The 21,880-nt window shown below is 42.4% G+C and overlaps 2 protein-coding genes across 5 annotated transcripts; one reads left to right on the forward strand and one right to left on the reverse strand.

Annotated features, from left to right (window-relative positions):
* Window positions 1-120: 120 nt before the first annotated feature.
* Window positions 121-16,804, reverse strand: myofl (myoferlin like). Its single transcript, XM_076018464.1, has 54 exons — window positions 16,609-16,804; window positions 16,267-16,322; window positions 16,081-16,172; window positions 13,876-13,984; window positions 13,633-13,729; window positions 13,260-13,429; window positions 12,940-13,068; window positions 12,501-12,563; window positions 12,350-12,400; window positions 12,198-12,228; window positions 12,003-12,118; window positions 11,784-11,910; window positions 11,592-11,695; window positions 11,445-11,513; window positions 11,316-11,359; window positions 11,156-11,238; window positions 11,010-11,045; window positions 10,747-10,871; window positions 10,538-10,651; window positions 10,264-10,441; window positions 9,963-10,087; window positions 9,754-9,863; window positions 9,412-9,604; window positions 9,130-9,285; window positions 8,896-9,027; window positions 8,655-8,818; window positions 8,106-8,220; window positions 7,313-7,415; window positions 7,063-7,202; window positions 6,795-6,959; window positions 6,479-6,566; window positions 6,250-6,327; window positions 5,984-6,165; window positions 5,731-5,889; window positions 5,540-5,641; window positions 4,820-4,981; window positions 4,567-4,732; window positions 4,413-4,483; window positions 4,317-4,331; window positions 4,129-4,227; window positions 3,733-3,861; window positions 3,202-3,357; window positions 2,941-3,032; window positions 2,687-2,857; window positions 2,411-2,559; window positions 2,184-2,323; window positions 1,967-2,055; window positions 1,794-1,889; window positions 1,525-1,666; window positions 1,325-1,424; window positions 1,018-1,205; window positions 813-922; window positions 545-692; window positions 121-390 (listed from the first exon to the last, which is right to left on the reverse strand). Exons 1-54 carry the CDS (start codon window positions 16,694-16,696, stop codon window positions 352-354), a joined length of 6,156 nt encoding a protein of 2,051 aa, XP_075874579.1. The 5' UTR covers window positions 16,697-16,804; the 3' UTR covers window positions 121-351.
* Window positions 16,805-17,413: 609 nt separating this feature from the next.
* LOC142883491 (centrosomal protein of 55 kDa-like) lies at window positions 17,414-21,737 on the forward strand. Of its 4 annotated transcripts, none has more exons than XM_076018405.1 (10): window positions 17,414-17,541; window positions 18,623-18,784; window positions 18,926-19,045; window positions 19,369-19,410; window positions 19,651-19,792; window positions 20,026-20,152; window positions 20,259-20,448; window positions 20,527-20,601; window positions 20,889-20,993; window positions 21,103-21,737. In XM_076018405.1, exons 1-10 carry the CDS (start codon window positions 17,539-17,541, stop codon window positions 21,274-21,276), a joined length of 1,140 nt encoding a protein of 379 aa, XP_075874520.1. In that variant the 5' UTR covers window positions 17,414-17,538; the 3' UTR covers window positions 21,277-21,737. The 4 variants fall into 4 exon arrangements, with proteins under 4 accessions (XP_075874520.1, XP_075874516.1, XP_075874517.1 ...); XM_076018401.1 differs by having other exon boundaries at window positions 17,416-17,541; window positions 20,871-20,993; XM_076018402.1 differs by having other exon boundaries at window positions 17,417-17,541; window positions 19,654-19,792; window positions 20,871-20,993.
* Window positions 21,738-21,880: the final 143 nt, after the last annotated feature.

Here is a 21,880-nt window from a genome sequence, read left to right on the forward strand (position 1 = left end):
GACATGTCAAACTTAGCAGGTATGACGTTTATAGGGAGGGATATCATTCACATAATATAGTATATAGTGAATTAAATATAGTATTTGGACCTTCACTGAAGCCAATAAAATACCACAACGTTTTTAAACATATTTTTATTAAAATATATACAATCATGGATTGATTTTGTTCATTTATCTGAAAATGTAAGACAAGATACAAGCGTAGTTGTCAACAATGTAACATAGAATACAGGCATGTAAGTTTAATTATGTGTGATTGGAATGGTGAATATACTGTGTATCATCCATGTGACAGTGAGGAGGTTATTGCATTTCAATATTAGTGCAGTCGGACTCTTTGCTTTCTTCTTAAGAGAAGGGTTTCACAATCTTCATAGAGATGTAGTTCTGTGAATATGTAAAACAAAAGGGGTTTAAATCCACTTAATTTGAAGGTATCAATTTTATAATTACTACGAATTACAATTTAAAATAAAAATGTACATTTAAAATTTTAAAATGTAGATTTAATTAAGATAATAAACTAACTAAGAAATCTTACCGGGAGCGAATAGAACAGGATCCCCAAGAACAAGATGACCAGCAGAAGGACAATCGCTAAAATGAAAATGCACTTGAATCTGCGCCACACGATGAACTTCAATGTCTTGCAAGGGTTTGTAAACCAGAAGAACGACGTGTCAGGGCGACTGTTGAGTGAAGAAAGAGAGATATGTTTACACAATTTAATGAAATATCAGCTAATTCGGGAAAGTATACCATCACTTGTTTATCTTTGAATGCATTATGTATTTATTAAGATTTTGTACTTGGGTGCTTCCAGTTTGGGATTCATGTTTGGTTCGTCTCTGCCTTTCCCCGCTGGCCTCTCCTCCATCTCCTTCACCTCCACTATTTCAAGTGTCATCTCTACTTTTCCCTGTAGAATTAAAAGTTGGGTGTTACAGTGTAACCACTAACAACACTGATGAAGAAATAAATAATACTGCCGACTGTTCTGAGGAGCAAGCATACAGCAAGCACGTGTTTTCCGTCCTGCTCATTGACACAGGGCCACCAGCCTCGTACAGACTTCTGGGAAAAAAGAGAGTTGGACGCAAGCTTTTTGGTCGTGCTGCTCATCCCAGGTAACATCTTAAGTTTGCACTTTTCTGAACTCTTTGCAGGCGGTATCAGATTGAGAAGATCCAGTTCAATTGAGCCTGAAACCAATAAAAGGATACAAAGCAATGTTTTTATGATATTATCATCGTTATTATTATTTGATATATTCTTCCATTTGCTATTTCATCAAACTTGTTAAACAACAGGGCCAAAATACCAAGATAATCATCCAGGGAGAATTTGTCATTGTCCCATATCTGAAGTGTTAATTTAGGAGGAATCCTGAATTCGGTTTTGTCCAGGTTCCAAAAGTGGTCCTAAAAAAAAAACAAAAACAAAATCTGAGGTCACTGTACCTTTAAAAAAAACAATGCCGTTGTGAAAAATTATGATGGGATGATTTGTTAGAATACTTACTTTGCATGAGACGACACACAGCTGTTCTGCAGGCAGGTAGTCAAACTCAAAGATGAACCTCCAGTTGAAGTTTCCGTCACCATCCAGAGATCTGTAGTGGACATCCGTCTTCTGTTTCTGGTCCTCCATACCTGGCATCCATCTGGGAAACAAAGTAATGACAACTTAGATATTAAACGCTGCATGAGTCTAACAGGTTTTTTTTGTTGTTGTTTTTTTAAAGTTTCCATAATATAATTGAAAGTAAAAGATTCAGATAAGAATCGTACCCTTTAACATATATGTCACTCATTTTTTCGCCAGTGATGCTTGTTTCATCCAGAATGACATCAGTTGTGTTCCAAACAATGGCTCGCAAAAAGTACCTGTTTCAAATATAATATCATTAGTTTGTAATTGAATGCACAAGGGTTCGATGTTATTTTGAAAGGAAGTGTCTTACTTCTTTGCTTGGCGTGGAGTGATGTGGCAAGGAGGACCTGGCAGGCCGAGGTTCTTTGGGAAAATGTCGACCCACATTTGAATTTGTCCCTGCATTTTAGAAGAAGGGTGTTGATTTTAAAAAAGAAAAGCCATACAGACTGCAGCACGCAGCATCCTTTGTGTTGTTGATACACTTTGTCTATAGCTAATGAATATACTGTCAATGCTGTGCTGACCTGGGACAGGTTAGGCTGGTGGGAGCTGCGCAGGGTTCTGGTCTCCACATGCTCCGGTGCCAGACCCTGGTTTCTGAGAACATGCAGGGCCAGCCTCTCACTGGCAGGACCCATGTGCTGGTGGATCACAGTGTTTGTCTCTGCAAGGACCACAGAACTTAATAAGATTCAGTCTCCCTTACCTACAACACACGTCTATGACAAAGTAAGTTGAAACTTGGCTGTACCAAAATCTTGCAGGCTGTATTGTCTTCCTGAGAAGGTGAGTGAGCTGCCGTCTCCCTCCATGCGTGGAGGAGGAATTCCCCTCACTTTAGCCACACGCTGGAGGATCTGAGTGGGTTTCAGCTGGTCTCTCCACTGATTAATCCCAGAACTGCAGGACAATTCAGGCTTTGTTAGTTTGTTTGAGAAAGGAGAAAGGCTAAAACATAAAATCGGGACAATCTGGGACTCGCGGTGCCCAATTTCTTAATTGTGCATTATTAATTATGCATACTTACACACAGTACGTCTGTGGGAGGCCACAGTAGGACCTGAAGCGAGACAGGAGTCTGTTCTCCAAGTCGATGATGGTCTCACCTACTTTGTCATCTGTGCTCAGGAAGTCATAGTCATACACAGAGACCTTGAGGTCCTTGTCTTGTGGTATAAAGCAGGAGAGCTCGAACATCCTGGACAGGAATTCAGAGCATTGTCATTCGTTGCTACTGAGTTAATCTAGATATGGAAAAATCTGGACAAATCGCTGTTCTACCTCCCGAACTCTGGATTGAGGGTGTTGGGTTTGTAGTTGTCTCTGTCGTCCATTGTCTTTCTCCCCAGCGTAATCTTAATGTATGGGTCACACTGGAAAAAAAACAAAGCGGAAGAATAAAAAATCATTGCTTTTCAAAATTCTTTGACATTTTGTTTATCTATTAACAATTAAAATAGCTTGTCGCCGTATTATAACATACAGTATATTTGCATGTAAAACCAGGGTGGTTGGTTTGTTTACAATTATAACAAAACTCACCATGCCATTTGTGTCCTTTGGCTGCAGATCAATGCAGCGCACCACGTAAATTCTGATCAGGCACTCCTGGGGCCCACTCTCAGGCAGCTCCCTGAACTGGCGTGGAGGAGCCAGAACCCCAGGGTCATCGGACAGGGGGTAAATCTTGAATGAGCCCTAAAAATCAACGTGTGAGTGCGAGCATAAATGAGTACAAGCGCAACCTTTCAATTATCTTAGGGTAGAATATGAAAAACACCATTGAAACTGAAAACAGAAAGCTGTCAGCACTCATCTTAAATTGAATTAGACTCCAGGAGTAAAATTGTAAAAAAAACAAAAAACAAAAAACAACGAAAAACAACAACAACAACAAAAAACCACGCAAACACACAAAACTGTTACAGGGCTGTACATGCAACTGTCCACAAGAGGGCAGACAAAGGACAGAAATGTAAGACAACAGTGCACATGGAACAAGAATATGTGACGAAGTCACTGGTTAATGCTTGGCCATGGGTAGTTTTTTTTTTTTATAGACTTTTTTCTAACCTTGAACTCTCCCACCACAGACGGATCATCTTCTTCATCTTCATTTTTTCCTCGCTGCAGCTTGAAAGTGCTGCAGAAATCAGTGAGACCCTGAAACTGTGGAACTTCCTCTAGTTCACTGGAATACACCTTAGAAGAGAAAAACATAACATTATTACAGAGGGAACAAAATCAACTTTTTAAAAATATACATAGAATTTTAAAAAGTTGATGTTTTCCAACAACAAAAGTAAAAGTTTTAGTATTGACTGATATCATATGTTTATTTTGGTTATGTAATTGCAAACTGATTAGAATGATGAAAAGAAGCACTTTTAAATAATTCTTTCGAGACAAAAAAAACTATTACAGATAAAAAATCTCTTATCGTGACTTCCATTTGTGGCATTTTCCTACCTGTAAGGTGTGGTATCCCTTCTTTAGATAAGGTCCACACCTTTCATGGTCCCCAACTGAGGCATAAAACTTGCTCCACCAGTCAATTGTTTCTTCCTCCTAGAAAAACAAAAGAACAATGTAAGTTTTTAGTTTTACAGCTGCATCTGACGTATTTTCAAGAATGTGTGAAATAAAAGGAGTCTCACCTTTTCTGCTTGAAGCTGTAAAGTGGGAAATAAACAAAAATAATCACCAAAAAAATATTAAAATATCTCTCCATCTGTGAGTCCTTTTGTATTTACCTCAGTTTTCACAATAGGCCTCTCCTCAATTTCGATGACAACGTCAGCATGAGCAGCAGCCATCATGGCCACTGCAAACACAAAAGAAGACAGGCCACAGTTGCTTCATGTTTCCCAGTAGATGCTCCTTGATTGACGCTCGTGAAGACCGTACCTCTCGCAGACATGCACACGTCGCTGTTAATACGATGCGGATCGCAGCGAAACTCCTCAAGGCAGTCGATGGTGCACTGGCCCACAACGGGTTTTCTACCAAACGGTCTGTGGTCGATTACCTTCAGCACGATGGGCGGCGTGTACATCTCCTCTTTGGGGAGAAGCTAGTCGACACACAACACAGCACGTGGAATATCTGAGCGTGACGCACAGGTGACTGGAGATGTCGTGCACAAGTAAATGATGGTTACCACTTTGAGGAGCAAAACAGATCCGGGGAAGTTGGGGTTCTTTTTGAAGTTCCTGATGACTGCCGTCTGAACGATTTCACCGCCACATTCTACGATCAAACTGGGGGAGGACACTGTAGCCAGCTGGTAGGTCTTCATGTTCCTTAGGCCCCATGTCAAGACCTGGGATGAAGGCGATGCATTAGATCAGGCATAGGCAAACCATGGCCTGGGGGCCATATGCGGCCCGTTATGCTTTCTAATCCGGCCCCCCTGAACTTAATTAATTAATAGTAAGAAAGTAATAAAATAGCGGTATTTCATAATTTTTTTTCAGTGTTTTAAGAGTCATTTCAATAAAGAGCTAAATATCGAGTGGCTTCAAAGACAATGATTTTGTTCATTTTGGTTGGTTTTGTTCATTTTCAATTGAAATTTTTCCTCCTATGAGGTGGGTCGCCAAAACACTCCATGCATCTGCTCCTGCTCCGGCCCCAATCTGTCACATTTTCGAACCCATTGTGGCCCACCAAGCCAAAAGGTTGGCCCGCCCCTGCATTAGATTAACTGCAGGTAAATCAGGTGACTAGCGACAGCGAAAGGCAGAGAAAGATTTCATCATTAAACGTGCACCGACAACGGTCCCGCGGCTTGTTGGGCTTGTCTTGTCCTGTCTCGTATCGTGTGAAGAATAATCCACAATGGATTTCCAAATACAACCATTATGGCTTGATGGCGTACCTCAATCGCAGTCAGCTGCACCACAGGTCTGATTCCCTGGGGAACCATGTAGAGCTTCTCTCCACGTCGTGGAGGGACCAGTGGCAGGTTCTCATCGTCGCCCTTGAGGTTGGAGCACAACATCCTTTGCTAAGTGCACTCTCATAGAGTTTGAGTTCCAGAACGTCTGAGTCCTGCAGAGTTTCCCCTACCGTGTTCTTCAGGAGGAGCTCTGCAGCCAGGAGCACTTCCCCAACTTTTCTGCCTTTTTTGATGACTGGGAACCACAGCAGCTTGGGACTGACAGCCACACTGGGGTTCAGCTTCACTATGGGGGGGCATGTACAGCGGCCCATGGGCTCATCCTTACCCTGGCGTAGCAACACACACGGACACCCTTAATCCACAGCTGCATTTGCTTGTGTTGAATTCTGAAATGTAATCGGATGTGTTTTCAAAACTCACAACTTGGTCGCTGTCGTACAGTTCCAGCACAACATCGGGAGGATTGCGGGCAATGGTTTGCGGGTCTCCATAGATCTCAATGTCCTCAAAGAGGAGAGTCTGGTCCCATGTGGGGTTCAGGGTGGTGCCAATGACCTCCGTGGTCTTGCTGACGTGAAGGAATGAGACGTGGGCGTACGGATCTGAAACAAGGAAGGGTGTGATAAGAACACGTCACGCGTTGCTCTTGATTTCTCGAGTCTTGCTTTCGAAGTCAGTGTCGTCACCTGAGAAACTGTCCTTGTCCATCGCACAGAGGTTCTTCCCTTGATAAACGTACACTCTCAGATGGTAAGTGTAACACCCTGACGGGAAACGAAACAAAGCAGGGCACCTAAATCATTTCACCGTTTAATCATGTTTTTGAAAAGATGAAGCGGTCATTCATCTTGTGCTAAACTCAGTCCGCAAGTTTGATGAGTGACCAAAGGGACTGAACTTTATCCCACAACTTACGGTTGAAATTACAGGAAATTGTGGGTGTGTTGGCGCCAAATACTTTGGCCGTATCCATTTTGCAGGGCTTCTCATCAACATCGACACCCTGATAGCCAAACATAGAGAGAGCTAATTAAAGCGAACACTCGACTTAAAAAAAAAAAGGCTTTAAGTGCAGTTATGGGAATTTCAGAAAGAAAAGCAGGATTGAAAATATCTCCTGGGTTTGTTGTTCTGACACCTGGCAGGAACAGCCACTTGCAGGAGAATGAGAGGATGTGGATCATTTGTGACAATGACATCTTTATGTTGCACATGACTCAATGCCACTCACTAATGCTCCCTCCAGTTTAAAAATAGCAGAGGAGCCCATGTGGTCTGATGGGACCATCTTTCGTCTCCAGCGGCGGCGGCGGAACGTGTCAGAGGAGCGCTCCTTCCTGTGGAACTTCCAGCCAATCAGGGACGAGTACTCCCAGCCTTCCCCTGGTTCTCGTCTCTGTGTAGAAAATTGCATCAATCAACCTGCACATGTTTTGGAGAAATCTTCAGCGTCTTCTAAAAATGTTTGCTTTCGTTTTGTGCATCTTCTTGCACCTCACCTCAACAGCAGCCTTTTGATCAGATATCTTCTTCCTTGGTCTCACCAGCCTCTTCCTGCGATGGACGTGGTACATTTTCTCTGCTGCAACCCAGGACTTGGGTTTATCATCAGGGGGAATTGTGATTCCATATTCCCAGCCTATTGTTAAAAGGAGGTGAAGGGGCCCCGACACAAATGGTCAGACTTGCAAGTAAAATAAATTTAAAAAAAACAACAACTTGTGTTTCCATGTTCACATTGAATATTACCTCTTTCATCTACAGCCCTGTTACTGTCAAAGCTCCATTCATCCTCCCAGGCCCATCCAGGTGGACAGTCAAACTCTCCTGGACTTCGGGCCTTTTCCCCATTCTACACAACACAGTGCACGATTGGGTGAAATAGTAAAAGCTTACATTTACCTTACATTTACATATACAATGTTTTCTAACAATATCTGTCACTAGACTGCTAATTAACTCTCTAGAAATGAGAAAAGTAACGCCTGCACTTTCTTTGTTTGCTCCACTTTACAGAAAATGTTTTCTTAGTTGCAGCTGCAAATCAGCCCGTGTGATGTCACAAAGGGCCATGATACCTTAAAGATGATTGTTGCAGGTTAGTTGGATTTTCCAATCACGTGGAAGAAAAACAAATCATCACTTTCAATAGAAAGCTACTATTTAAGAATAAGATAACAACTCTGTTTTTTTTTTCAAGATGGCTGCAAACACATGGCTAAATGTTGTGTTTTCTGAAGATCTTTGGAGTTGCTTGGATAATTAATCTTGCTAGTGATCCCCCTACTGTCCAGAATGAAATACATTAATCTGAAAATGGACTGGAAAATGACTTTTAAATTGAAGAGAACCAGTCGCACATATATAAGGTCATTCCTCACTGGTACCACAAAGCATCCTATGCGTATCACACACATGATGAGACCTGAAAGAAGTGTTAACGTTGAAAGACAGATAGATAGATAGATATAAATAGACACGCTTTTGTCCCGTTATCTTTTACATTTTTCACATAGTGTCACGACTGTCAAGGGTTATTTACCACGTCTGTGTAGTGCTCCGCGGCAGGCTTCCACTCGCCACCGGGGAAACGTGTTTCATTCTCAAAAACTTCATCCGTGAACTCTGTGTGTCCCGCATCGGCTTCTGTCAACAGGCTTCAGAAAGCACCGGCGATAGGGTTAACGAGGGGGCTCTGTGACTCAGGCCGCAGCAATGTGAGTGTTTAGTCGCCACAAATGGAACGGAACAGCGCAGAGAGGTGGCCTCAAGGAGATGTGAGGAAATGTAAGCACTTTAGAGGTCAGGGGCACTCAAGAGAAGGAGAGGGAGCTCCTGAAACCAAAACATTAAGTGCAGAAATTCCTCTAGATTTCCTGTGATTGTACTCCTGTCGCCGTTCTGCGCAGCGGTTGGCATAATGACTGATGTTTGATAGCGACATATTGGAGAAAAATAGAACTGCAATATGCGCAGGGTTCTTGCGCCTTATGCACTGCACGTAGATAGCAGGATGCTTGCACTCAAGACTAGACAAGCAACAAATCTACAAGTGTTTATTCATGAGTTGAGGAGAGGTGCTCAGACTTGCCATCGCTCCGGGTCGACAAACCAGTCGCCCTCCCATTCCCATCCGCGGGGTGGAAGGAAGCGCTCCCGTTTCAGTTTCACTTTTCCAGTCACATTGGAGAACTTGTGGCGCCCGACCAGGCCGGTGGTCCCCCAGTTGCCGAGCACATGTGCCTGGTTCTCATACTGCAGGGAGACGCGAGTGCATTAGGGGCCATCATTCTCACAGTGCAGATGCAAACGCCTGATTGTGCCATCACTACCATCTCAGCATAAACACTGAAGTTTCCTTCGGCAAAGGTGTTAAACTTCTTCTCATTGGTAGACAGGCCGAGCCACATGTTGATCCTCAGCTGAACAGGGACCTTCACACCTTTATTCTTGTCCATTGGGTACTGACAAAGCCAAAGAAACAAGAGTCACCACCAGGCATGAAGTTTAAAATAAATAAATAAATTAAAATTAAATTAAAATCCATTTTTGAACTAGCTTGGCACCTGCATGAAGATGGTCTGGGTCTGCCCACAGTGTTTGCCACGGCCCTGTTCGCTGAAGTGAGTGTACAGGATCTGATTGGCTGGAACTCTGGCATAGGCAACCCGCTTCTCTCCTCTTAACATCCAGATAATCACGTCTGGCATGCTGTTCTGAGGCTGATGAAGACAAACAACACATTTTGTTTGAGTTTCACTTCAGTGCAAATATCCTCAATTACAGGACCCAAACGTTAGGTTCTGCTGGTAGACATGCTTGCAAAGAATTGGCAGTCTTGTCTTCACCTCTTCTGCAAGCTGCTTTATTCTGTCCAGCCAGTCTTCAATGTCCCCGATGGTGGCTTTAACATCGGTAGCCTCCTCTTTCATACGAGTGGCCACCTGGGTGATGCTTTTGATAGCAGCATCGCGCAGGCTTTTCAGCTGGAGATCCAGAATGGTCACATTTGGCTGGCCCTCCAGAACTGGAAGCTGGAAACTGTTGAATCAAACAGTTGGAGACAGTTTGGGATCAGAGCATTCACAGGAGAGAACAGTTAATCTAAGACAGTTTTCCACGAGGAAATTTAGATCATAGAAAAAAAATCTTAGATGCAAATCAAATGAATGACTCTGTCCTCTGTTTACCTATTAAGGTCCTCAATTAAGTGGTTGATGAGTTTGAGCCAAATTTCTGCCATACGAGGCTCAGGCAGTTTGGCTATGATGGCAGTTCTTAAAGAGGTCAGGTTGGACTCCTGCAAGAAATAAAAATGGCAAGAAATCACATTGTAAAAATAGACAATGGTGGGGACCATGATGCAGTTTGTCATTGTGTCGCTGTGGCATAAACTCACCAGTCTCTCAGCAATGTAGAGGAGCACGTTGACTGATTCCAGACGGTGACTGATGTCTTCCCAGAATGAGGTCACAATCACCACAGGCTTGGTGTCGGCCCAGGGCAGGTAATAGTAGTGATTACCTGAGATCACATAACCAGTCGTTAAAACAGCTTTTGGCACACCATTCATCATTTGCAATGATCTGTAATTTTCATTCACGATTTTTTTGGAGTGAAAAAAACATTAAACATGAAACAGTAAAAGGTGGAAGATAAGACAAAAAAAGTTTAAATTTGATTCTGGACGTCGTTCGCACCATCAAAGACGGCAAAGCTGTACTGAGTGGTGGACGACAGCGGCTTGCAGGTGGAGTCCAGCTTGTTGCCGTAGTTGCCAATGCTGACCTCGAACTGGATGGGTTCGCCTGGCTCCTGGAGCATGCACGCGCTGTGAAACACGGCACACAGAGAGTACTTCCTCCTCCTCTGGTATTTCTGCGTGAAAAAAGGGGACGTGCAAGGTGTTAAAGTGATCTTCCTCAGAAAATTCAGAAATGTTGGTCAAAGAAACATTTTTCGCGCAGCTTGTACCTGTGCCACCAGGATGTCATCACTGGAGATGTCATCAACTTTCTTCTCAACCTTTCCATTCAGCAGCGTGGACAGCTCCACCAGGATCCTCCCCCTGTAGGCGACGCCTTCACCCTGAGACAGATCAGAAGGTAAAAATCGGAATGTGAAAATCCTCACTTGCCTTTCACTTCCGCTCTGTCTGCAAAAAGCTAGTGGGTTTGTCTCACCTTTCCAAAGTTTAGTTCCTCGTAGGGGTCAGGAAGGCCACTGAATTCTCTGGGGCTGCCGTACAGGTTGACATAACAAGGGCCAAATGCTGGGAGGAAGCCGACCTCTGATGCTGCAGTGCTCACTGTGACAAACACACACAGTCACCTATTATTTGTACATTTCATCATTTAAAAAAAAATAGCGAATTGAACGTTGAAATCTAAAAAGTGCCAAAATCGTTGTTTAACCAGATGATTAAACATGATCACCAGTTACTTACCGTCTGACACCAGGCTTCCACTTTCAGCCATGGAGTCTGTATTCAGAAGGGGAAAAGCATTTGAGATGTGCTCTTTCAATATCAAGCTATTCAAAAACACCAAATTCAAAAAAATTATTTTCATAGTTTCCAGATGACAGTATTACCATCAATCTCTCCACCAGAGGAGGACATTGTGCTCAGATTTAAGAATGCTGTTCCAATAGCATCATCCTTGGTCAGCCGATCCCTGCCCAGAGCCAATGTTAACTGTTGTTTGCTATGTTATGCTTCCAAGTTTACTTACCTGTGAATTTTAGCTCTTACCAGTCATACATGGTCAGCTTGACAGATTCACACATGGACGGAAACTGAAAGCGGACAGAAGCAGAGGTCAGTGTGAGTTTTTGACAAACCTAAGGTTAAAGCCAAGACCTTTAAATTCATCCCTCATACCTTCACTGTGAGATTTGTGAGCTGATTCCACTCCGGGTTGGCATTTTTTTCGATGATCTTAGTGCAGACCTGATATAAACATCACAGAATATAAGCAAAGGTCGCAGGGAAAGAGCTTTAAATAAATATTTGTCCAACGTGAAACACCTTTTTGCCAGCAAAGCTGACTTCCAAGTATGGATCAACCAGGTTCTTCTTATCTCCATCACCTCCAAAGACCTGTTTCACTGTCTGAACGAAGGCGTCATCCACTGGAGTGCACAAAAAAGTCCCAAACAAAGTTACAATAAAAAAGAGATTGGTTTGCATTGAACTCAAATAATCTATGAAGTGACTCACTCTGCGGCACATCTTCAGCGCGGTAGATCTTAAGTTGGAGGGTGGCCGATCGCATTGTGACACCAGCAGGGACCAGGAGGTTGCTTTCTATGTCATCCTGGCCCTCGCTTGATTCTCTCTTCTCCATCTGGACAGGAGGGTTTGACACATTTTTCAATTGCCTTTTTCTATTAAATTAATTAGCAATTTTGTTTCAGGAAGTGGGAATTGCCTGCTCACCGGTGGCTCATCCCCAGTGCCCAAAACGATGATGCTGACTTTCAGGTAACCCTTGGCTCCAGAGCTGGAGTCATCAGGATCACTCAGGAGGAGCCATTTCCGCATTATAGCGTGACCTGCACATGGTAGAGTGAATATGAAATACAAACATATTAAATCTATTCAAAAATATGAAACGGACAGTGAGCTGCTTACCTGGTTCGTCATAAATGTAGCCAACGTCCAGCTGTATGCGGAAGATAAAAAACATATATATATATGTAAATACATACACACATACATATCAATCAATGAATCAATAGGCAATTTTGAAATATTCTTAAGAATTATGCTTTAATTGTCCACACCTTGAATTCTCCCATTAGACTATCAGCTCTGAGGGAGAAGGAGTCATACACCTGTCAACAAAACATCATGGTAGGTTGGTCATCAGGCTTTTTAAGACAAATAGAAATAGCACTTTTATTTTAAGGGGGAAAAAAAAATCTGGCTACCGACCCGTAGGCTTATGCTTTCGTCGAACAGTTCTGACGGAAGCATGTTGACGTTGTAGAAAAACATCTGAGGGACACATACACAAACCGAAAGTCGTGACAGTGCCCTTTTTTCTTGCCTCGCTTGTTGTAAAAACAAAAACAAAAAAAATGCTGTGTTGAAGAACTTACAGTGCATTAAGCTGAAGAGGCTTAAGTTTTGGCAAAAGCTGATGCGAGGAAAAAGGCACATGAGAGAAGTTGCATTCGAGAAAAGCCGGAGACACTTGTCATGACGCTCTGCTGCGATATCAAGACGGCAGGAAAAGAGAGAGAAACGCCTTCAGGAGGTCATCGTACTTGACGGGGATTAATAGGCAAAGCCGGATGAGAAACAAAAGTTAGACCAGCAAGGGGAAAAAGGCAATTTCCAAAACAGAGATATAAAGCTGTGGCTGTCTTACCTCATCAAAATATGGATTGTTCCCCCTCCTTATTCTAGTTCTGTGCGTGTTTCCGCATGCGTTCACCTTCACCACTGGTTTGATGTTGTTTCCAGGCAGCTGGCGGCCTTCAATGACCCGAACTCGAATCTATACATGGTGGTCAAGAAAGAAGAAGCTGAACTTAAAAGAAGTCACTGCTTTGGATGGTTTCTCGCCATGTCCGTCTTTACGTTATTTTTCCGACTGGCCCGTTGAACGGATAAACTGGTCAACGTTCTCAGTATCAAAAGTCCAAATTGTGATGCTTTGATCGCAGAAACAAAGACTGCAGACAATACCTGGAAGTCCTGGGGCTTGTTGGTCAGGGCTTTATGCCTCTTTCGCCTGAGACGTGTGTGCTTATGGTTCGGTTTCCCGGGCTGATTTGGTGACGTGGGCGCTCCTGGACCACCGGCCTGACCTCCTGCAACCCCAACTTCTTCATCCTCGTCAGGGTCATCACTTGCCCCTGCAGAGTAAGGCAAGATTAACCAAAAACATTCACAGAGTCAGTATGAAATCAAAAATGCCTTCCTGTTATTTTTTTCTGCTCTGTGTGGCAAAATGGTTCATAAAGTTCAATGACTTTTCAGTTATTATTACGATTATTACATTCATACGCAACATTTCTGTTATTCCCATGATGAGCAGTTCTCGGGTTAACAATCATACCTGCGTCTCCATGAGATATGGATCCATCAGGCTGATCATTTCTGTTGGAAGAGGCCTTTGCAGATGCTTCGTATCCAATATTCAAATTTATGGTTGCCTAAAAAAAAAGAGAGTGCACTCAATTCCTCTGTAAATGTCTGACACCAAATCATGCAGATGTGTCCACCCTTTTGGTTAGTGTAAAATTTAATAAAAAAAAAAAAAAAAATCTGTATTATATAAAACGTAATCCGTTGTTGTCACCCCAACAGCCTGCTGCTTCTCGTTCATCAGAGGCACATTCCTGGATGGCAACGACCTCGCTTGGCCGCTGGCCAGATCTCTCAGAGGGATCTTTGCAGAGCCGATGAACCTGAAAGGCAGCCACAGTAAATTCACATTCGACCCGGCAATAATAGACGGCGTCCGTTGCCAAAACAATCACAGCAGCAGGGGGAAAACATTCTGTGGGTAACACGATGTGTAAAATGAGGATCATCATTGACATTTTCCACTTCCCCATTTTATTCCTTGACATATGCTGACAAACCCCCGATGATGGTGACCAAAGTCTTTTTTTTTGTTTTCTTAAACAAACATATGCCATGTAGCAACAGTGATTAATGATGACCACAGAGGGCAAATTCCCTGCAGGGACATTTCATCACTTTTGTACAACAGCCACAAGTCAACTGTAAATTTGTTTTTTAAAAAACATTTAGATTGAAACAGCACCGAGCTGATCATGTGACTGTCTACCTTTGTTTAAAGAGCTGTATGCAGGAGATCCCTTTGTCTCTGTTATCTGCCTTGAAGAAGGCCTAAATGGCCGAAACATGTTGGTATGATCTAATATAGGCTCTTTATATATTTTCCAATCTCCTCAAGTGTCTCCTCTGTCTTTTTAAAATGTTTTTTTTTTTTTTACTTTTTCATGGCCACACCGAAGAGCACCAGGAGAACACTTTTTGTTTCCCCACACATAGAAACACTCCATGTACTTATAGCTTGATTATTACATTTGTTTTTTCTTGTTTGATAAGGAGTGTCTGGTACACAAGGTCGTCCCCCAATATGATGAGGAAAAAAAATGAAAAATGGAAACAATAAAAAAGTCTGCCACAGGCATGTCGTTGTTGGTCTGTGGCCATGGTGGGTACACACAGAGCCAACAAGGCGGAGAGAAGCTGCACTAAAAGCAAACAGCACGGGTGCAAGTAAAATATGCACTGGATTATTGTTCTCGGCTTCCTCACCCCACCCCACCAGTTCAGATAACAAAATACATTGACTTATAAAAGAAGTTAGACAGAAACCAGAGTCAGTTGGCACAGAAATCCAGAAGACAGTTTTTCTGTTCCTGTTTCCGTGCGTGAAACACAGATACATTTTTTTTAATAACAACTGGACCATAAAAAAAGGGAAGTATTATTTTTGGCAGTATTTTTTTTCTAGAAAGAACAGCAATTTGGAAATAAATCCAGAAGCTCTGGATGAACATCATGATCGCATGGCAGATAAACCCTGTTCGTATCTCTGAGTCAGAATCATTGTTTGAGCCTTTCCAACTGTTTTGCAAGACATGTGCGTGCCAGGGCGGCTCCCTGCATGCTAAGTATAACGTACTCCACCGGAGCTATAGGTTAACGATGACTTCAGCTGGTTTTTGCGGGGGTTGAACCGCGCCGCTGCAAGTCATGAGCCATGCGTCAGTGACGAGCCAGTGCAGGCTTTCATCTCTGCTCCCTCCTTGTGCGTTGCAGCTGCGGTAATCACGGAAAAATAGCCAAGTGCATTCGTGGCTGAGACAGTCACCCCTCTGCGCTCACCCTACCCCCACTTGTGCCTGCCTGAGAATAATTTATACTATACACAAACAGGAAATTTATGACATCTGGGATGTGCAGCGGAATGGGGAGAAATCTTCATACTTGAGCGCTTGCGGACAGAAAGCATGCCTTAAGTACAGTAATAAATAAAGAAGTGCATAGATGCAAGAAGGAAAGATCAAATCAGCTCATTTTCTTCCAAGGGAAAACTGTACGAGTGGGAGCAGGATTGCTTAGTGAGGGTGACAAAACATTTTTTTTTTCTTTTTCAACTGCAAGTCCTGACATGGTTTCAGTGAGACTTGTGGATAAACAACTCAATGAAGTGAGCAACACTGCTCTGAAAGAGAGGTTATAATTACCATTTTACCAGAGCTGTTAGGGTAAGTATGGCCAAATTAGCGCAACTATAAAGAGCCACTTTGAAAGGCCAACCATCAGAGCGCTACCTCTGAGGGATGACCACACCCATTACTTAGAATATGATTGCAAACCAGAATGTTTTCTCTAACTTAGTGAAGTTTCCACAATTTGAAATTTGGGATTAACTGACTCACAGAACCTCCTCCACATTAGTCTGGGAGTTGAAGACACAACGTTTAACGTTGTTTAAAAGTGATGACATGAGCAAACGTCTTACTTGTCTTTGCCAATGGTCTCATAGTCCTTGACGACCACAGTGATAAATGAAGATGCATCCAGGGATGAGCCTTTTAAATCAAATTCAAGTACCTGCAAAGACACAGGAGACGTTGCGACGATGCATATTATTTTTCACGACTTTATAAGACGCCCTCACTTTGGTTGAGTTTGATAGTTCACATACTTCATTCCACACAGGATTCAATTCATTGTCAATTGCTTTGGTCTTCTTCTTTTCATCTGTAAACAAAGAGAAAGTGAACCAGCCTTAGTGGTAATGAAGCAGAAAATCCTGGAGACACACTAGACTGGTTAAAAAAACAAACAAATTCCTTATAAGGATAAGCAGCACTTTTCATTTGCACATGAATGCACAATTTAAAAACCAACTCATTGATGGGTTCAGCTGCCTGTTACTGATTAGTAACAATTAATTGTACTAATTAGTACAAGTCAAGAGATTGATCATAAAAGATAAATGAAGTAAAATAAATAAATAAATAAAAAGGTCAATGATGTCTCTCACCTCTGAAAACAACTGCAGCAATTGGATCCGGGTTTCCAAGTTTCTTTTTGGGGATCCCGCATGCGGACTCCACAATAACCCGCAGCATTTTTCAACAGAAATCCAGTTCTATTCGGAGAAAGGATTCATACTCCGCCGGGAGAACTAGAGCCCTCAAGCAGCGCAGTAACAGATGTGAAGGAAAGGCGCGGATACCAGTGTCATGCCGAGATTTGCATGCGCCTCGCGGGAGCGCGCACGGCTGTTGCTTAGTAGCGCATCGGAAACAGTGTGACACCACACAGACGTCGGTGAATAAGATGTCGTCTCTTTGTCAATTACCGAACATTTAACACACAGTCAAAGCATAATGTATGTAGTCATCAGTGTTGCAGAAACACTTGGCAACGATTTAAAAAAAAAGAAGAAGAAGAAGAAGAAGAAGATGACGTTTCTGAGGGTGACTTGTGTTTTCCATAAGGCACATGTTGTGTCATAAACTGAAGCATATACTGAACGTACATCTGTTTGATTGCAAATTACCTTTACAACTGTATATGGTAGAACTCAATAAGCACTCAAAGTACGAGGAACAGTGTTTCGCAATAAAGTGTCACAAAAAAAATAAAATAAGGGGTGCTTGCAATTCTCTGCAGGGTCCTATTTGAAACATGAAAACACAATTCACCCCAGAAATGAAATGTTCATGTGACGCGATCAGCTCTGTGATTTTTTTTTTTTTTTTTTTTTTCAATTTCTTCAACTCTCTCTGCTGCCGAAACGCTGCGTTCACCGATATGCGCGTTCCCACGCAGTGCGTGCATGTCTGGGCAGGCACGCAGATTGCGTGGTGACGCCGGAGGGCAGCCTTTCTCATGAGTCACACGAGATTTAAGCACAGCAGCTTCAGACATTCTGGGAAAGTTTTCATTTGTCGTCAAACTGCACAGGATGGTGGGGACTACCTCAATGACATTTTCTTCTGAACATGTAAATGATTGTCATTTACCTCCAACTCAGACGTATGTGTATCGAAACACATTTTTCTTTTACAACAGAGACACCCGGCGGTTAATTAAAGTACTGCGTGCACTAAGTCCTTTCTGGAATACGGAAGGTATGGAGCGTTATTTAGATGTTCCTGTGAAATTGATAATGCCATTGATATGGAATAAACACGATAGTAGCTAGGTAATTTAACAAAACAAAAAAAAAAAAAAAGTGATGTTGATTATTTCAGATCCTTGGGCAGAGGTGCCATGATTTTAGTGAAATGCAAAAAGGAGAAAAATAAGACACATTTATAGTTACGGGTGTATTTTGCAGAGCATGTTGGAACATACAGAAAGAAGTAAGTTGTCGTTATCATAGCATTAGCCAACGACTCGGGCATGGTTATTTTACTGGCCATTTATGCTAATGCTACCATGTGCCACAGCGCTATCCCTGCTGAACAACTAACTTGAATTTTAATAGAAAGTAAACCTTTATACTAAAAGTCGCAACATGGTATCTCCGAGATTTAACACAGACGTGGGATCAGTTGGCAAAACTTAACTGGCAATTAATGGCCGCTTGTTAGCTTGACCGGTTCGCTGCTGGAAGGAGAGAGTGCTAGCTTGGTCACTCAAAGTCCAAAGTCGTTCGCCTTTTTGTCGCCCAAGTCCAAAGAACAAGGAGGCAAAAAATATGACAAGACTAATATCAATATGAATATTTATTCATGTATTTATTATTTGAGAAAGTGCTGAGGGTATATGCAGTTACTGTATGGAGTTATCTTACTCCATATGACTGCAGGTTACAAAATGGTGCACTCTTCATCAGAGTCGCTATTGGAGGCAACATTTTTGAAATGTCCAGTCACCTCGACTGCAGATGTGCAGTGCAGTGAAAATATGAAAGGTTAATAGAAACGGAGCTTTAAAACAAAAACAAAACACACACACACACACACACACACACACACACACACACGCGCGCGCAATTTTTAATTTTGTTATTTTCTTTTAACAACCCCTCATTGTATCAACAGATTATCCAGATGGCGTCTTCAAAATATAGGAATTTGTTCCACAAAAGGCTCAACTCGAAGCTTCGCACATCTGTGAGCAGCCTGAAGAAAGAGAATGCCTTTTTGAAGACAATTGTGACTCAATTCTTTCGTAAACACTCGGAACATATCCGGCTGGTGGAGGTGAATTCAAACACAGTCGTGTTTCTCTTATAACTACCCGCATAGATAATCTTACGCTCAGTTAAATGACACTCCCTTTTCCTTTTTTGTTTTTAATAGCAATTTGTTTTTTGTTTTGTTTTTTCTTCCTTTTTCCCACAGCAATTCCTCACTGTTGAAACCGCGAGACTGGAAATCCATCAGCAGCTGATGGACAAAAATGAGAAACTTGCCTTATTGTCAGTGCAGCTTGGTAGGAATGAAGGAAAACACTCAGATACGGTGAGCACTACATTTGAAGACTACTTCCAATAATTAGGGGATGGAAATTAATTTAGACGAGCAAAAAAAATGGGTTCTATATTGAAAGAAGCCACGTCAAGACATCGTGATAGTCTCTAACAACCAATAGATGGCAGCAGTCGCCTGAAGTCTTGGAATGGAAAATTCTGTCGTGTTTTGGCAGTGTTTTTCCCAGAGTATCATTGCACTTTTTAAGAAAAGAAAAAATAAATCAATACTCTGAAGGTCACAACATTCAATATTCTGTATTATTTATTTATTATTTTGTTTAATATTTTTCCAAAATTGATGTTTTCAAACAGGACTCCAGTTCGGATGAATGGGATGGCTGGACCTCATCAAATGTAAGGGAGTTTACAGATGTGAAAGTTTTGCAGTTGTAAATATTTTTGCTTTCTTTTCGTCATATTTTCCACCCACCTCTCTCTAAGTTTCACTTCTCCACTTAAGTGAAGACGTCTGCCTGTGTCGTCTTGCCAAGCGTTTTTCCTTCTGAGTCATCCCATGGCACAGCCAAGTGTTTGTCTCTCTCTCTCTCCCGCGTCTTTCTCATTCTTTCATTCAATTCCCTCGTGGCCCTGGAGAAGAACAGCCAGTGGCTGGAATATGACCAGCCGAGAGAGGCCTACGTGAGGGCAGTTCTGGACGGAATGTTATGGCTGGAGAACCAACAGAAGGACACCAATGCGGCGCTGTCACAGCAGCACAATCAGGAGCATTCAGATGGTGAGCCCCAGGCGCACTCAGTGTAATGCAAGAGTGGGCAAGGGACTGTCACAGCAATGTTTTTAAGATGTCAAGATAGCAGCGGGACAAGCCCCTGCAACAGAGTCTGTATAGTGGAAATGACATTTCCCCCCCAATGTTTTATATCACTGTTTCTAATGTCTTTAACGTTTGATTGGTATCAGTAGAGCATTGTTTCCCCTCTTTTCTGTTCCGTATTTGTCACCGTGCAGAGAAGGAGAAGTTGTGCCAGATGCAGGAACACTATGAAAGACTGTTGAAGAAGGCCAAAGATGAGCTGGAAAAGCTCAGGAAGCAGGTGGATGAGTATCACCAGAAGCTTTCATTTACCCAGAAGTGGTACGTCTTCTGCAGAAGTGATGCAGTTTATCAAGGAAGAGAGTTTTTAAAAAGATAAGCAGGTGGTAGACCGCCCACCTAGCACGACTGATCTGTTTCTGTGTAGTTGTGAGGAACGGGCGAATGAGGCGGAAGAGCTCAGGCTGCAGCTGCAGTCTCAGATGTCTGGGCTGAAAAAGGCCGAAGAAGCCTGTCTGCTGAATGAAGAGGACGAGCAGCAGCTGAAAGAGGAGACCAAAGATCTCCAGCGCAAGCTGGACGAGGAGAAGCGCAGGTCTGCCAGCTGTGATTTACAGGTACGTCTCAGTGGGCTCCTCATCGAGCGGGCAGCGCCAAGTATTTTTCAAAGTTGTTACAAGTGTCGCTTTCCTCAGGTGAATCTCATTCAGAGGTTTCTGTTGGATTATCACCACGCAGACCAGAAGAAGATCGAAGATCTGGAGCGACAGGTATGACCACAGGGACTCACAGATCAGTCTCATTCCATATCACTCTTTAGCCAATATTAGGAAGGATGTAGGAATCTCTGTAATATAGTACATTTATTTTATCAACAAGCAAGGCCATTGAATTCTAAACAGAGTTCTTTTTACTTTCATATTTATTACGTGCTTGCAAGCAGATATTATTTCATCACTGCTTCCCTTTGTAACAGATTTAGTCTTTGCATAGCTACATTACATTTGCCAGTCTAATGTCAAGCTTTTTGCAATTTTAGATCACAATTTATTCACAGGACCTGGAGGATGAGAGGCAGAATTGTTCCTATTTAAAGGAGCAAATTGCGCGGTTGCTGAAGAAAAGGCTAAAAACTAAAGACCTCTCAACTGAACAGTCAAAGGTCAGCGTTTATTATTAAATTGTTAAAAATAAAACTCGGGAGGAGAAAACTGAAGAATTCCTCTTAAATTCTGGCTGAACGGCTCAATTTTGTCTTGGATCTGTATTAGAGAAAGCAGCAGGGCACCGGCTCATGTGAGGAGGCCTGTCCGCACTCCCTGACCGCCTCCTCAGACAGCAGCCTGATGGATGAGAGCTTCCTGGTGTGTCCCAGCTGCCAGACTGAGTATCCCGCCAGTCATTACAGAGAGCTGATGAACCACCTCAAAGTCTGTCTGGACTAAATTGTTTTTATGCTGTTTACTGTTCTGAATGTTCTCTGATAGGAATCGCAGTTACGTTCTGTGCCCAGAGTCAGAACAGTTTTGAATAAACCTCTGTTAGTTCCTGCAGCTTTGCTTCGAATACAAATAGAAACATATTGTGTTGATGAGGTGCACCGACATGTAGAGATAATAACCCTTCAGTTCTCACACTGCTCAAACTAGATGAATATCTCAGAAGAGCTTGAGTAAGTTAATCCCTGCCCTGTTCTATTTAAGGTTGTGGATTAGTATGAGGGCAAACAGTATGGAGAGTCACAGGTCTGTGGCCATAGCCTGAAAGAGAAACATGGCAGCAAATGATTCTCCTGTCCAGAGGTTTTGTCAGTCAATATTTATAATTGCAAAAGCTTTGTAGCCCGCGGAAGAAACGATTGATACAAGCAATTTCCATGAAAAAATTAAATAAAAGATAACAAAAACACTTCCCTGTGTGATCTTTGCAATTAACTAAATGCATGACTTGCATTACTAAAACAAAATTACTATTTATACACGCACACACACCCATATATAGTGCTTTTCAATATACTTTGGCTATTTTAAGTCTCTGTAGGGTTTGTTT

The sequence above is a fragment of the Nelusetta ayraudi genome, unplaced genomic scaffold, assembly GCF_046127955.1.
Source record: "Nelusetta ayraudi isolate G7.1 ecotype Tasmania unplaced genomic scaffold, CSIRO-AGI_Nayr_v1 ptg000008l, whole genome shotgun sequence".
In the NCBI taxonomy this organism is placed as follows: domain Eukaryota; kingdom Metazoa; phylum Chordata; class Actinopteri; order Tetraodontiformes; family Monacanthidae; genus Nelusetta; species Nelusetta ayraudi.

What these genes read in the sequence shown, in the direction of transcription:
- myofl (XM_076018464.1), bottom strand. Translation starts at nt 16,696, where the DNA reads ATGCTGCGGGTTATTGTGGAGTCCGCATGCGGGATCCCCAAAAAGAAA. An exon ending in TGGAAGCCTGGTGTCAGACG is followed by an intron (nt 10,872 to 11,009) that starts GTAAGTAACTGG and finishes TGTTTGTCACAG; the next exon opens with TGAGCACTGCAGCATCAGAG. An exon ending in CTCAATCCAGAGTTCGGGAG is followed by an intron (nt 2,858 to 2,940) that starts GTAGAACAGCGA and finishes ATTCCTGTCCAG; the next exon opens with GATGTTCGAGCTCTCCTGCT.
- LOC142883491 (XM_076018401.1), top strand. An exon ending in CTTTCATTTACCCAGAAGTG is followed by an intron (nt 20,153 to 20,258) that starts GTACGTCTTCTG and finishes GTTTCTGTGTAG; the next exon opens with TTGTGAGGAACGGGCGAATG. An exon ending in CTGCCAGCTGTGATTTACAG is followed by an intron (nt 20,449 to 20,526) that starts GTACGTCTCAGT and finishes CGCTTTCCTCAG; the next exon opens with GTGAATCTCATTCAGAGGTT.